Genomic DNA, 15,917 nt, shown 5'->3' on the forward strand with positions numbered 1-15,917 from the left:
CTCAGGACCTGAGATGTTTCAATAAGATCACCTCTCATTCTTCAAATCTCCAGTGGGAATAGGTCCAACCTGTTCAACCTTTCCTTGTAAGATAACCCCTTCATCCAGGAATCAGCCTAGTGAACCTTCTCTGAACTACTTCTGATGCAATTATATAATTTCTTAAGTAAGGAGACCAAAACAGTCCACAGTACTCCAGATGTGCTCTAACTTATGCCCTGTACAGCTGTAGCAACCCTTCCCTACTTTTATATTCTATTCACCTTGCAATAAACAACAACATTCCATTTGCCTTCCTAATCACTCGCTGTACCTGCATAGTAACATTTTGTCATTCATGTACCAGGACACCCAGATCCCTCTGCTGTACAGTTCTGCAGTCTCTCTCCATTTAAATAATATACTGCTTTTTATTCTTCCTGCTAAAGTGGACAAGCTCACATTTTCCCAGATTATACTCCATCTTTTTTGCTCACTCACTTAACCTATCGAAATCTCTTTGTAGACTCTTTATGTCCTCTTGACAGCTTACTATCCAACCTATCATTGGACAGACACATAGCAGGTTAACTTCAATGCTGAGAAATGTGAAATGATGCATTTTGGAAGGAAGACTGAGTGATATAAACTAAATGGTACAATGTTAGAATTGGTGCCAGGACAGAGAGACCTGGGATTTCATCAATGTTACCTTTTCTACCATAAAGCTCAATTTGGGGCTTGGAATCTGTGAGTTGTAACTTGCTCCTCATCCTGAAATGTGTCGGGAAATGTGTCAAAAGCTGTTTCCATTCAGACATTCCTGCATTGTAGAAATGTGAGATATCTTTACAGAGACAGGAATCAGGGGGGTTTGAATGGACTTGCAGGTTTTGGTTGATGAGATAAGGTGAGAATTTGATTTGTATCCCTTGCAAATACACAGAATTGAAGGTGTTTACAATTCACCACATGAAGGGAACAATATACAAAACCTGAGACAGTCAGACAATAGCAGTAGGAAAGTGAATCTCTTTTTAATGGTTTTAATTTGAAGGCCTGAGCTGATGATTGAAAAAAGCAGGAGTTCAAATCCCACACTAACTGCTGGGAACTTGAATTCTGATTTTTTCTTTGAAAAAACATAAATCTGGAATTAAAAACCTCTAGGATGGAATGATTCCCTCCTGTCTGCTGGTACAAAGCCTGTGTGTGTCTCAGTTTTACTGTATTTATTAATGATTGAAGATGATGGGGAAGAATGCCACATTCCCAGGTTTGCCATTGACACAGAAATAGGCAGCATTGTCAGCAGTGTAGCTAGAAGCATAAATTTACTAAGAGATATTAATGTCTCACGTGAATGAGCAAAACTGTGGTGGATGAATTTCAATGTCAGCAAAAAAGAACAGAACAGAAACTTTATAGATATGAAAAACTAGAAACACTGGAGGTGCAAAGAGACTTGGCGGGGGGTGGGGTGGGAGTTCCATGTCCATTTGAGTGCAGTGTAGATTTACCAGAATGATAACTGGACTCCAAGGGTTAATTACGAGGTGATATTACACAAGCTAGGTATGTATTCCCTCGAATTTAGGTGGGTCAGGGCTGATTTGATCAATGTTGTTGAGATATTAAAGGGAATTGATGGGGTAGTTTGGGTAAAACTATTTCGGTAGGTTGGGGAGTCTGGGACAAGTGAGCATAGTCTAAAAATGAGAGGCAGACATTTCAGGAGTGAAGTTAGGAAACACTTCTCCACACAAAAGGTGGTATTCGTTTGGAAATGTCTTCTGCAAATACTCATTGATGCAAAATCAATTGTTCATTTTTAAATCAAAGATTGACTTTATTGAATTCCTTCTGGAAATTTAAAAATACTTCTGTTGCTCTTTGTCCCTCAGTCACTCTGTCTGTGTGTGTGTGTTTCTGTCTGTCTGTGTGTGTTTCTGTGTCTGTATTTGTGTGTGTGTCTCCAACAGTTGCTCTCTGCTCTCTCAGAACCTCAGTAAAACTATACATACATCTGTTTACCATTTTAAGTCATAGATTGTGCATAGATCTTTGAATGTGGCAGGGCATATTGAGAGAGTAGTTAGTAAAGTATGTGGGATCTTGGGATACAAAAGCAGGGAAGTTTTGGTGAAACTTTATAAAGCTCTGGCGAGGCCCCAACTGGAGAAAACTGTGTCCAGTTCTGGTCACCACACTTCAGGAAGGATGTGAGGGTCCTTGAGAGGGTGCAGAGGAGATTTACCAGACTGGTTCCAGGGATGGAGAATTTAGTTACAAGGTTAAGGTGGAAAAGCTGGGTTAGTTTTCTTTAGAACAAAGGAGATTGAGGGGAGATTGAGGGGAGATTTAATAGAAGTGTATAAGATTATAACAGGCTTCGATAAGTTAAACAAGGAAAAGCTGTTCCCATCAACAAATGTTACAAGGACTTGGGGACACAGATTGAAAGTTTTGTGCAAAAGATGCCGGGGGGAATATGAGGAAACACTGTTTTACACAGGGTGGTAATGACCTGGAACTCACTGCCCACAAGGGTAGTGGAAGTGGAGACGATCAATGACTTCAAGAGGAAGTTGGATGGTCACCTGAGAGAAATAGACTTGCAGGGCTACGGGGATCGAGCCAGGGAGTGGGACTGACAGCATAGCTCTGTGGAGAGCTGGCATGGACTCGATGGGCTGAATGTCCTCCTTCTGTGTTGGAAATGACTAAATCACTGTAAGACTCAGTGGTAATGAATGGAGTGGACGGAGAACCACAGTCTGATATTTTAAGCAGCGACTTACGGACACAAGGTGTATTGTATTAACTTACAATGCTTACTGTTATAACCTTGTAATGTATCACCATAACTGCTAGACTAACCTTTTTACATGTGTGAAATTCAGTGGTTCACTCCATATCATATTTTAGTTGAATTATTTGAAGTAACACAAAACCCTGAAATGTAAATACTGAACTCAGTAAGTGTAAGGTGCGGTGCCCAAGAGATCAGAAAGATTACTCACCCTTGGCTGAATGTTTTCAGAGAAATTTAAATAAAGCAGCCAGTTTAACAAGTAATAAAAGCAGAAAATACAGGTAACATTCCCCGGTTTAGGTAATATCTGGGATTTCACACTTTGCCTTAGTTTGTCTAATAAACCGTTTTCAGGGCTGACTAATGGACTCGGTACGAATAGACCAGCTTTAACAATAATAAGAGGCCAATCAACCTGCCGTCTCTTCATTCAATTTACTCACATTTGTTTCCTAACCCTTTCTGCCTTTTTACTCACACATATTCTCCCTCTCGCTAATAGAGAATAAATGTGTCTGAAATCAACAATTCTAAAAGGCCCGAAACCTTCCGTTGTGTAAATCCTCCTGGGGCATAAATGAACAGTATATTAATCTCATCTCTGTGATTATAACAACTCAAACATGACCACTAGGAGGCCATTCAATCCCTCTGTGTCTTAAACCCATTGACCAGCCTTTACACATTGTCTAACTCATCAGTCAGGTCCATCAATATGTTTTCACTTTTCAAATACACCCTCAGCATCCACAGTCGTTTCGGTGAGGATCCAGATTTCCACTTTTCTTATTGGGAGAAGTGCTTCCTGACATCACCCTGATCAGCCTAGATCTGATTGTAACTTTATAACCCTGGTCAATAGTAAACTTCAACAGAGATGCAGTAGAGTGTGAAAACAGGTGACCTGCTGTGTGAGAAGTAAAAGATAAACACCTTAGCAGAATCTCAGAGGCTCAGATATAGGTAGTGCCGAGGCAAATTAGCTGGATGTTAAGGCCACATCATTTCTACTTGCTTTTACCAGGCGTTCACATTCGAGCTGATAGGAGTCCGAGTGTGGGAAGTCAGAGATTTTGAGATTCTGACCTGGTTTGGGTGGACAGATCGTTTCCTAATTGGACAATTCAAACAATAGTGAGGTCACGATTGAATGAACTCAGTCTCCAGAGGCTTTTCTATGACCAGAAAATATAAGAAGGGATTCCATGGTCAAAACTCTCTGAAACTATTCTCAAATTTGAAGTTGGTAAGAAGTCCTGAGATGTACTTGTTAAGATAATGTATCATTTAATTCAACATCACACAATAACAATTCTCATCAGTACTGTTACATCATCCAGGAGGCAGTGATACAGAGGTGAAGTTTAATAAAACATTTCCAAGTGGAAGTCATTATACAAATCCAGGTGAGTACAGGTAACAAGTCCGTTCATCGACCCCTCAGTTTCCTCAGGATGTTTCACAGGGTCATTGCACCTTTTCACAATCTCATGGTTTACAGTCTCAGGTGATTCCGTTTGAAAATTCAGTCCACAGTAAGTACACAATGTTTAATTTCCATGGTAACACCAGTACCTGCTCCCATGCTGGTGCCAGAAACACGTTAAGTTCAGGATCCTTAAACACTATAAATGCTCACGATCACCCAGACAGAACAGTGGGATTCCCGACTGGCACTTTCCCCATTTCTCCTCTCGCAGTGCTGACCCATCCTGGGTGCATCAGTGTCAGGAACCTCCCCAATAGGATACTCCCTCTGGGTGACCCCAGACACTGGGTATTGGTATCTATTGGACGGTGGGATCTATCCAAGCTGAACAGAGCCTGTCTCCATCCTGAACACACACAGGTTCACTTCCCAGCAGGGTCACTGGGTCCTGATACTGAGTGTGAACCCTGGATAATGTAATTGCCAAACCCAGGGATATTGAGTGTAATTACCAGTGTCCCACTGCAGCCCAGACTGAGCCCCACCCTGGACCCTTCCTGTCTGTACATTTCCCCAGTGCCCCATTGGGGAACATTCAGTCCCGGATATCCTGCAGAAGCAGCGCTGTGGGGCCGGGCGGCTGAGTCACGTGACCCTGTTGCTGGGCCTCTGATGTCACAATGGGAGATGACACTCGCTCAGCTCGAACTAGAAACAGTGAAACAGCCAATAGGAATTAAACCTGGAGCGCGGCCAATTAAAGGGGAAGGACAGAAAATTGGCCAAAAATGTTCAGAGAGAGAGACCAGTGATGGTTACAAATTGAAATGTTCACACAACCACATTCAGTCCGGGTCTTGTATCCTGCAGCGACTGCAGCTGATTCTTTCCATTTGAACTGAACCGATTCCCCCACAACCTGAAACAGATTAAAATTAAACAGGAAATAAACAGACTGAACAATAATGTAAATAACAGGGAGACTGGGATTAATATTTCAATAATAATTAGAGATATTACTGATAAGAGTGACTGAATCCCATTTATATTTTATTTATTACATTAAACATTAACACAAACACTCACTGGATCCACTCCAGATTCCTGCAGTTCAGTATGAGGCGGCGGAGAGTGGGGACAGATCGGTCTGTGAAGGAGTTTGATCTCAGGTTCAGAGACTTCAGTGACTGTTTTGTACTGAGAGCAGAGGCGAGATCCTCGACACAAGAATCTGTGAGACCGACACCCCATAGACTGGGGATCAGAGAGAGAAATAACAGGAATCAGTGTAAATCTCCAGTGTTCATTAATAACACTATTACTGATATTAATAAATAATAATTATATAATAATTAATAATATGAATTAGTAAAGATATTGAAAGATTCTTCACCATTTCCACAAAGTAGATGGGATTTGAACAAACTAAACAGGAAAGACTGGACTAAGAGCTGCAGCCAGGGAGAGCAGGTGAGAGAGAAATTCAGGCTGGAATACACAAGAATGCACAAGAGCAGCTTTAATGTTCAGCTATTTCAGTGAACCCTTCATTCATCTACTGGGAGCTCGATGGGGAGGAGCAGGTGGCCCGAGTGCCCATGAGGTGGTCGTCGAGGCTCAGGACCTCAATCCGGCCTCGGTCGCCCTTCCACCGTCACAGCTGGGAGCCGGGAAAGAAGTTCCACCGTGAGCTGGATGGTGACCAGGAGGACAGAGTCAGCCTGGAGGACGGTGACATCGAGGAGGCCGTGCAGGCTGTGGGCTGGCCCGCTCGCCAGGGTCGCAAACCCCGCCGGAAGCCTCCCCTCGCACCCCCCCCTCCCCCCTCACACCCCCCCTCCCCCCTCGCAACCCCCTCCCCCTCGCATCCCCATCGCAACCCCCCTCGCAACCCCCTCCCCCTCGCATCCCCATCGCAACCCCCCTCCCCCCTCGCAACCCCCTCCCCCTCGCATCCCCCTCCCCCTCGCATCCCCATCGCAACCCCCCCCTCCCCCCTCGCAACCCCCCCTCCCCCCTCGCAACCCCCTCCCCCTCGCATCCCCCCTCGTAACCCCCCTCCCCACTCGCAACCCCCTCCCCCTCGCATCCCCATCGCAACCCCCCTCCCCACTCGCAACCCCCTCCCCCTCGCATCCCCATCGCAACCCCCCTCCCCCTCGCAACCCCCCTCCCCCCTCGTATCCCCCTCGCAACCCACTCCCCCTCGCAACCCCCCTCCCCACTCGCACCCCCCTTCCCGCTCCCCCTCCCTCTTCCCCCCTCGCACCCCTTCCCCCCACACACCCACTCCCCCTCGCATCCCCCTCCCATCCCCCTCCCCTTCCCCCCACATCCCCCTCCCATCCCCCTCCCCTTCCCCCCACATCCCCCTCGCCTTCCCCCCACATCCCCCTCGCACCCCCTTCCGACTCCCCTCCCCCTTGCAACCATTTCCCCCACTCCTCCCTCCTCGCTCACCCTTCCCCCCTCGCACCCATTCCCTCCCCCCACCCCCTTACCCCCTCACACCCATTCCCTCCCCCCACCCCCTTACCCCCTCGCACCCCTTCCCCCACCCCCTCGCCCCCCTCGCACCCCTTCCCCCACCCCCTCGCCCCCCACCCCCTCGCCCCCCTTCCCCCACCCCCTCGCCCCCCTTCCCTCCCCTTCCCCCCTCGCACCCATTCCCTCCCCCCACCCCCTTACCCCCTCGCACCCATTCCCTCCCCCCACCCCCTTACCCCCTCGCACCCATTCCCTCCCCCCACCCCCTTACCCCCCCCCACCCATTCCCTCCCCCCACCCCCTTACCCCCCCCACCCATTCCCTCCCCCCACCCCCTTACCCCCTCACCCCCTCACCCCCTTACCCCCTCGCACCCATTCCCTCCCCCCACCCCCTTACCCCCTCGCACCCATTCCCTCCCCCACCCCCTTACCCCCTCGCACCCCTTCCCTCCCCTTCCCCCACCCCCTCGCACCCCTTCCCCCACCCCCTCGCACCCCTTCCCTCCCCTTCCCCCACCCCCTCGCACCCCTTCCCTCCCCTTCCCCCACCCCCTCACACCCCTTCCCTCCCCTTCCCCCACCCCCTCGCACCCCCTCACACCCCTTCCCTCCCCTTCCCCCACCCCCTCACACCCCTTCCCCCAACCCCTCACACCCACTCCTCCCCTTGCACCCCTCGCGCCCCCCTCCCCACTCGCACCCTCCTTCCCCCTCCCCACTCGCACCCTCCTTCCCCCCTCCCCACTCGCACCCCCTTCCCCCCTCCCCACTCGCACCCCCTTCCCCCCTCCCCACTCGCACCCCCTTCCCCCCTCCCCACTCGCACCCCCTTCTGCCCGCCTCAAACCGTGCAGTCCCCGGTCACTAAGGTTCTGTCCTGCCACAGTCCACTTGCTTCAATGGGTGCTTGGAGCTCAGGGTCATTGCCCGACAAGTGGACTGTAACACCGCACCAAACAGCACGACAAAAAAAGGAAAGAAGGTACCAGCCCTTCGTTTTGCAAACTGGAACATCAGAACTATGTGTCCTGGCCTGTCGGAAAACCTTACACAAACCAATGACTCTCGGAAGACCGCCATCATTAACAATGAGCTCAGTAGACTCAATGTGGACATTGCAGCACTTCAGGAGACACGCCTGCCTGTGAGCAGATGTCTAAGAGAGCAAGACTACACCTTCTACTGGCAGGGTAGGGATCCTGAAGAACCAAGACAGCATGGAGCGTGCTTCGCCATCAGAAACTCTTTGCTCAGCATGATAGAGCCACCTTCAAATAGCTCGGAACGCATACTGTCCATTGGACTGCTCACTGTCTCTGGTCCAGTACACCTACTCAGCATCTAAGCTCTAACACTCTGCTCCCCACCTGAAGTTAAAGACCAGTTCTACAAGGAATTCCATAATATCATTAGTAGCATTTCTAATACCGACCATTTGTTCCTGCTGGGGGACTTTAACGCCAGGGATGGGGCCGACCATGATTCATGGCCCTCCTGCCTCGGGCGCTATGGCATTGGAAGGATGAATTAGAATGGACAGAGACTGCTGGAGTTGTGTATCTATCATAACCTCTGCATCACAAACTCGTTCTTTCAGACTAAACCGGCATTTCTTTCAAGCCAGCAAGGTCGATCTGGAACCTTTTCTGACACTTTTAGTAGAATGTGCATCAGCCAACAATGAACAATTATCTACATAACATTCAATGAGTATGTGATCTTCAGTAAACCCCTTGTATAGAATCTCACTTACAATATTTGACAAATAGAATCCCATATCCACTGTCTCCACAAGGGCCAGTGTGTCAATCAGCTGAAGTACTTTTAACAACCCTTTTTATTTTCTGAGCTTCCCGAGCTGAAGGACGGTATCTCCCATTTTCACCCATCAGTAATATTATGAAACCAGCTGCACTAGAATACCCATCAGGAAGATTAGCATGTGAACCATCGCTAAAAATGACTAGTTTCATGTTCTTTGGGTCACCTAGGGATGGGAACTTAAACACACATTTCTCCAGATTTCTCATCGGGACACAACCCATGTCCACATCTCCACTTCATTCTTCCACTGGTTATTTTTTATACTTATTTGTTTTGTGGGATGTGGGCGTCACTGGCAAGACCAGTATTTGTTGTCCATCCCTAATTGCCCTTGGGAAGGTGGTGGTGAGCTGCCTTCTTGAACCTCTGCAGTCTATCTGGTGTAGGTACATCCACAATGCTGTTAGAGAGGGAATTCCAGGATGTTGATCCAGCAACAGTGAAGGAACGGTGATATATTCCCAAGTCAGGATGGTGTGTGGCCTGGAGGAAAACTTCCCACGCATCTGCTGCCTTTTCCTTCGAGGTGGAAGAGGTCGTGGGTTTGGAAGGTGCTGTTGAAGGAGGCATGGTGAGTTGCTGTAGTGCATCTTGTATCTGGTACACTCTGCTGCTATTGTCCGTCCCTGGTAGAGGGAGTGAATGTTTAAGGTGGTGAATGGGGTGTCGATCAAGTGGGCTGCATTTATCCTGGATGGTGTTGAACTTCCTGAGTGTTGTTGGAGCTGCCCTCATTCAGGCAAGTAGACAGTATTCTATCACACTCTTGATTTGTGCCTTGTAGATGGTGGACAGGTTTGGGGAGTCAGGGGGTGGACTACTCACTGTAGAATTTCCAGCCTCAGACCTGCTCTTGTAGACACAGTATTTATAATGCTGCTCCAGTTCAGTTTCTGGTCAATGGTAACTCCCAGGATGTTGATAGTGGGGGATCCAGCAATATTAATGCCGTTGAATGTCAAGGGGAGATGGTTAGATTCTCTCTTGTTGAAGATGAGCATTGCCTGGCACTTGTTTGGCATGAATGTTACTTAGCACTTATCAGCCCAAGCCTGGATATTGTCCAGGTCTGGCCTCATGGGGACATGGACTACTTCAGTATCTGAGCAGTTGAGAATGGTAGATGGAATATAATGTAGGGAAGTGTAAAGTTATTCACTTTGGTTGTAAAAATAGAAAAGCAGAGTGTTTTTTAAATGGTGTGAAACTTGTAAGTGTTGATGTTCGAAGGGAATATATTTATACTTTCATATTTCAACCTGTGTGTTAATAACCTTTGTATCTTTATGAAATGAGTCTTGTTTTATAATAAATTAAAGAAACTTGGTTGGTAGATTTTTATTCAGAAACTGAAATAGATGAAGTATATAATTGGCTGTATCAGTAACTGGGTAAAACATTTAAATATATGTTGTGACCTGTGGAGAAGTGGAACTAGAGAAAGACAGTGCACTCCTCCATCCTCGCTCATAACACCAACCAGTGGAGAGTTTTCCCCCTGATTCCCACTAACTTCAATTTGCCTCGGGCTCCTTGATGTCCCACTCGGTCAAATGCTGCCTCGATATCAAGAGCAATCACTTTCACCTCACCTGGTCATATGGTTCAGATTCCGAGAACATCGGAGGGTAATCAAAGCCCAACAATTTACACTTGCTTTCGGCTATTTCTGATCATTGCTGCTTGGATTGTAGTTTTTTGTCTGTTATTTTTTTCGGAATATCTCCTGACAATGCAGAGCATGTGCAGATCGATCACTGACGTCATCACTGTGTCTGAACATTTGTCAGCTTGCCAGTATGGGTCTGTGCACGTGTGTGTCAACGTCACCATGTAATGACGTCAGACGTAATAATGCCCGAGTGTTGCTTCACCCCTCAATGGCCGTGTTCACAATCTCTCTCCCTCCAACAGTACCCCGCTCCCTCCCACCATCACGCCTCAGTCGCTGCTTCTCTTCCTCGCTCTCTCCCACTGTTCTCTCCCGTGCCCGCCTGCTCGCCACTCCCGACTCTTCACTGCTCCATCCTGCCTAGTCGCTAAATCCCCACCCACACCCTCCAACTGCCCCGGCCACGTCTCCTGCTCCATCCCGCCACTCGCTTCCTGCTGGACTCACTTCTGTCACCCACACATACAGCCCCAGCACCCCCGCTGCTTCTCTGGGTGGTGAGGTGGGGATCGAGCAGCGGGAGGGAACAGCGAGCAGACGGGTATGGGAGAGAATGGTGAAATGGAGTGGTGAGCAGTCGGGAGCGGCAGGAAGATGTGTGTGGGAGGGAGAGGGAAAGAGAAGCGGCAATCGCGGGAGGGAGTGGTGTATTTGACGGGGGGTGGAAGTGGTGATCACTGCTATTGAGGGGTGAGGCAGTTCGGGTTCAATTGTTTTTGTTTTGTGTTGAATTGAGCAGCCTGACATCATCAGACTACACCGAGCTGTACACATGTGCAAACAAGCTCCTACTCTCTGCACGTGTGTGGCATTCCGCATTGCCAGGACTGGTTAGTGCATGGGCAGAAGATGTCATCACATAACGCGGGGAAACGGGGAGAAAACGAGAGAGAGCGAGTGGGGAGAGAAGCAGGGGGGGGGAAGGGGGAGAGAGTGAGGGGGAAGCGGGGAGAGAGCGAGGGGGGAAGTGGGGAGAGCGCGAAGGGGGGGAAGCGGGAAGAGAGCGAGGGGGCAAGCGGGCAGAGATCGAGGGGGGAAGCGGGCAGAGAGCGAGGGGGGGGATACGGGGGGAGAGCGAGCGGGGGGAGAGCGAGGGGAGGAAGCGGGGGGAGAGCGAAGGGAGGAAGCGGGGGGAGAGCGAAGGGGGGAAGCGGGGGGAGTAAGTGGGGGGAGTAAGTGGGGGGTTAGCGGTGGGGGGAGGGGGGGCGGGAGTAGCCTGAAGAACTTGGTGGCGGTGGGTGCGAGTGTGCACTCCTTCTCCCCAGCCCCCGGCCACTGACTGCAGGCCACTCACTCCCTGCTTCCTCCCGCTCACTCCCCACCACTCGCTCCCCACCCCGCTCTTCGCTCCCCTCTCCCCACCCCTCTTCATTCTTCATCCCCACTCCCCCCACCCCCCATCCTCACTCTGGTCGTCCTCTGCCCCAGCCCTCCCTCTCTCCGCTCCCACCTCACATCCCCCCCGACACACCCCGCTCCCTGTCCAGCCATTGTGTGCTGCCATGTGTTTCAGTTGCCTTTCTGTGATTATTTGAACAGCTCCATCTTTAGTCCTGGCAGCTACCCGAACACCGCAGACAGTGACATTTCAGTGCAGCAGGCTGCATTTGCACATGTGCCAGTGCAGTGCCACCTGGTGGTTACATTGTCAGCAAACGCAGCCTTTTTTTCATAACCTTCGCCCTTCACCTTGAGGGGACCATTCTCTGTTACCATATTCTACTCTGGAAATCCAGTTGGTGAAGAATATTACTGGAGCTAATCTTTACTCAGTCTTACATTAATTTAGAGTTTAGCATTACAAACATACACCTCCTCACTCAACCACACCACAGTATTGATAAATGTCTATTTATATGTGCTCAAGTGAAACCCCAGTTAATGCCCACTATCTGCACACAATTAATATACAATTATCACTTACTTCAGTTTCTGTATTTTACAGTCCGGGTTCCTCAGAGCGTCAAACGGTAGTTTCACTCCTGAATCTCCCAGTTTATTAAAATTCAGGTCCAGATCAGTCAGAATTAGAATTAGAACATTACAGCGCAGTACAGGCCCTTCGGCCCTCGATGTTGCGCCGACCTGTGAAACCATCTGACCTGCACTATTCCATTTTCATCCATATGTCTATCCAATGACCACTTAAATGCCCTTAAAGTTGGCGAATCTACTACTGCTGCAGGCAGGGCGTTCCACGCCCTTACTACTCTCTGAGTAAAGAAACTACCTCTCACATCTGTCCTATATCTATCACCCCTCAACTTGAAGCTATGTCCCCTCGTGTTTGCCATCACCATCCGAGGAAAAAGACGCTCACTATCCACCCTATCTAACCGTCTGATTATCTTATATGTCTCTATTAAGTCACCTCTCCTCCTCCTTCTCTCCAACGAAAACAACCTCAAGTCCCTCAGCCTTTCCTCGTAAGACCTTCCCTCCATCCCAGGCAACATCCTAGTAAATCTCCTCTGCACCCTTTCCATAGCTTCCACATCCTTCCCAAAATGCGGTGACCAGAACTGCACGCAATACTCCAGGTGCGGTCTCACCAGAGTTTTGTACAGCTGCAGCATGACCTCGTGGCTCCGAAACTCGATCCCCCTACTAATAAAAGCTAACACACCCTCTGCCTTCTTAACAGCCCTATTAACCTGGGTAGCAACCTTCAGGGATTTATGCACCTGGACACCAAGATCTCTCTGTTCATCCACACTACCAAGAATCTTCCCATTAGCCCAGTACTCTGCATTCCTGTTACTCCTTCCAAAGTGAATCACCTCACACTTTTCCGCATTAAACTCCATTTGCCATCTCTCAGCCCAGCTCTGCAGCCTATCTATGTCCCTCTGTACCCTACAACATCCTTCGGCACTATCCACAACTCCACTGACCTTAATGTCATCTGCAAATTTACTAGCCCACCCTTCTACACCCTCTTCCAGGTCATTTATAAAAATGACAAACAGCAGTGGCCCCAAAACAGATCCTTGCGGTACACCACTAGTAACTAAACTCCAGGATGAACATTTGCCATCAACCACCACCCTCTGTCTTCTTTCAGCTAGCCAATTTCTGATCCAAAGCTCTGAATCACCTTCAACCCCATACTTCCGTATTTTCTGCAATAGCCTACCGTGGGGAACCTTATCAAGCGCCTTACTGAAATCCATATACATATATAGATCGGTTTGTACTGAGAGTAGATGCGAGATCTTCGATACAAGAAGATGTGAGATTGTTTTCTACCAGCCTGGCATCACAGATGGAGAAATAACAGGAATTAGAGTAAATCCCCAGTGTTTATTAATAACATTGTTACTGATGGTGTTATTACTAGAGTAATATGCAGTGCTTAGTAATAACACCATTGCTGATACTAATAATAATGCACCGTGTTTATTAATAACACCATTACTGATATTAATAGTAATGTACAGTGTCAGATACCCAGTTATTATAAACACAATCTCACACAGTCTGGTACTTACCCCAGTTTCTGTATTTTACAGTCCGGGTTCCTCAGAGCCTCAGACAGTAGTTTCACTCCTGAATCTCCCAGTTTATTACAACTCAGGTCCAGATCCGTCAGTGATCGGTTTGTACTGAGAGCGGAGGCGAGATCTTCGATACAAGAATCTGTGAGATTGTTTCCTCCCAGCCTGGGATCAAAGATAGAGAAATAACAGGATTCAGAGCGGGGGGGGAGGGGGAGGAAGTGCAGAGAGTGCGGGGGGGTGGTTTATTAATAACATTATTACTGATGGTGTTATTAGTAGAGTAATATGCAGTGCTTAGCAACAACACTATTACTGATACTAATAATAATGCACAGTGTTTATTAATAACACCATTACTGATATTAATAGTAATGTACAGTGTCAGATACCCAGTTATTATAAACACAATCTCCCACAGTCTGGTACTTACCCCAGTTTCTGTATTTTACAGTCCGGGTTCCTCAAAGCCACAGACAGTAGTTTCACTCCTGAATCTCCCAGATTATTGGAATCCAGGCTAAACACAAACAGACAGAGAGAGAGTGAGAAACAAACTGAATCAAACCCTGGACCTCATACAATTCACTTTCTGTTGAATGTTACAGGAAACACTGAAAAAGACTTGAGGAAATTAACAACCAGATTTTCCCATCACTGACAATGAATCTCACACTGTCGAACTCCTCATATATTCAGGAGCTGTCAATAAACATCAAAGAGGGAAGTAACAGGACAGAAGGTAGGTGATTGGTTGGTGAGTATTACAGTGTGTTTTTGTCTCTCTAAGTGACAGCATTTGAATAAAGTATTGCTTGGGGAAATAAATCTATTATTTTATTAAATTAATTCGATAAATGAACTAATTAATACATTTATTATGAATTGTTTTAAAAGACCTAATTACATTTATTCAGATTATCAATAAACAAATTAATTATAAAAGACTAGAGATGACAGGGCAGGCTACGTGTCAGGACTGTTGGATGTGGGAGTTTGAGGATAGCGAGACTGTCCCACATTCCCACACCAGCAGGAAATGTCTCCGTCTTCAGTCATTCCAGCTCAGAGTCAATGGGCTGGAATGTGAGTTTGAGACATTCCCAAACATAAGGGAGGGGGTGGAATGTCTTCACAGTTTTATCCAGAACACAGTCACAGTTCAGAGAAAATCACAGGTTCAAGAAGAAGATGTAACCATTAGGGAGCAGCATGGTGAGGACTGAGGAGAGGTCGAGAAGGAGGTCCCTCAAACACAGGTCCTGTCCAAAAGGTGCAATGTACTTGTTACCTGTGAGGACAAGAAGAAAGACTGTGGGGAGGACAGTCACAATGTAGACCAAGGTACTGTGGCTCAGAAGACTGTCCAAGGGGGAAAGAGCAGAATAGAATGTGGTAGTGATAAGGGTTTCTATAATTAGAGGGATGGATAGTGTCCTCTGCAGACATGAATGAGAATCCTGTCGGGTGCGTTGTCTACAAGGTGCCAGGGTAAGGGATATCTTATGGTGGCAGGAGAGCAATTTGGAAGGGGAGGGAATAATCCAGTTGTCGTGGTCGATGTTGGAACAAACGACATATGTAGGAACCGGGAGGAGATCCTGCTGAGGAAATATCAGGTGTTAGGAGCTAAATTAAAAAGCAGGACCTCAAGGGCAATAATCACTGGATTATTTCCCAAGCCACATGTGAATTGGCAAAGAAACAGTCAAATCAGGAGAATTAAAGTGTGGCTAAAGAGCTGGTGTGGGAAAGAGGGGTTCCTTTAAATGAAACACTGGCACCGGTACTGGCACAGGAAGGAGTTATACTGAGTTTACAGACTCCACCTGAACCGGGATGGGACCTGTGTCCAAGTGGAAAGAGTAAATAGGGAGATGGTAAAGGCTTTAAACTAATAAGACGGGGCAGGGTGGGGGAGGGTGGGGAGATGGGGAGGGATGAACAGAAAATGAAATGAACCTGAAAATAAACAATACAGGAAAGTGGAGCATTCTCATAGAGTCGTACAGCATAGAAACAGACCCTTCGGCCCACTGTGTCCATGCCGACCATAAAGCCTATCTATACTAATCCCACCTGCCTGCATTAATTCCATATCCCTCTATGTCTTTCTCATTCAAGTACCTTTCCAGATGCCTCTTAAATTTTGCTACTGTCCCTGCCTCCACCACCTCCTCTGGCAGCTCATTCCAGACACCCACTATTCTTT

At 47.8% G+C, this 15,917-nt stretch overlaps 1 protein-coding gene across 1 annotated transcript in view; it reads right to left on the bottom strand.

Moving 5' to 3' along the window:
- Window positions 1-4,142: 4,142 nt before the first annotated feature.
- The window catches only part of LOC137385123 (NACHT, LRR and PYD domains-containing protein 3-like), a 104,237-nt gene continuing 92,462 nt past the window's right edge, over window positions 4,143-15,917 (bottom strand). The window contains exons 15-18 of the mRNA XM_068059924.1: window positions 14,139-14,225; window positions 13,700-13,870; window positions 5,310-5,477; window positions 4,143-5,142 (exon numbers count right to left, since the gene is read on the bottom strand). Coding sequence (XP_067916025.1) covers window positions 5,055-5,142; window positions 5,310-5,477; window positions 13,700-13,870; window positions 14,139-14,225 — 514 coding nt within the window. The 3' untranslated portion in view covers window positions 4,143-5,054. The remainder of the gene's footprint in view (window positions 5,143-5,309; window positions 5,478-13,699; window positions 13,871-14,138; window positions 14,226-15,917) is intronic.

The sequence above is a fragment of the Heterodontus francisci genome, chromosome 28 (assembly GCF_036365525.1).
Source record: "Heterodontus francisci isolate sHetFra1 chromosome 28, sHetFra1.hap1, whole genome shotgun sequence".
Lineage (NCBI taxonomy): Eukaryota > Metazoa > Chordata > Chondrichthyes > Heterodontiformes > Heterodontidae > Heterodontus > Heterodontus francisci.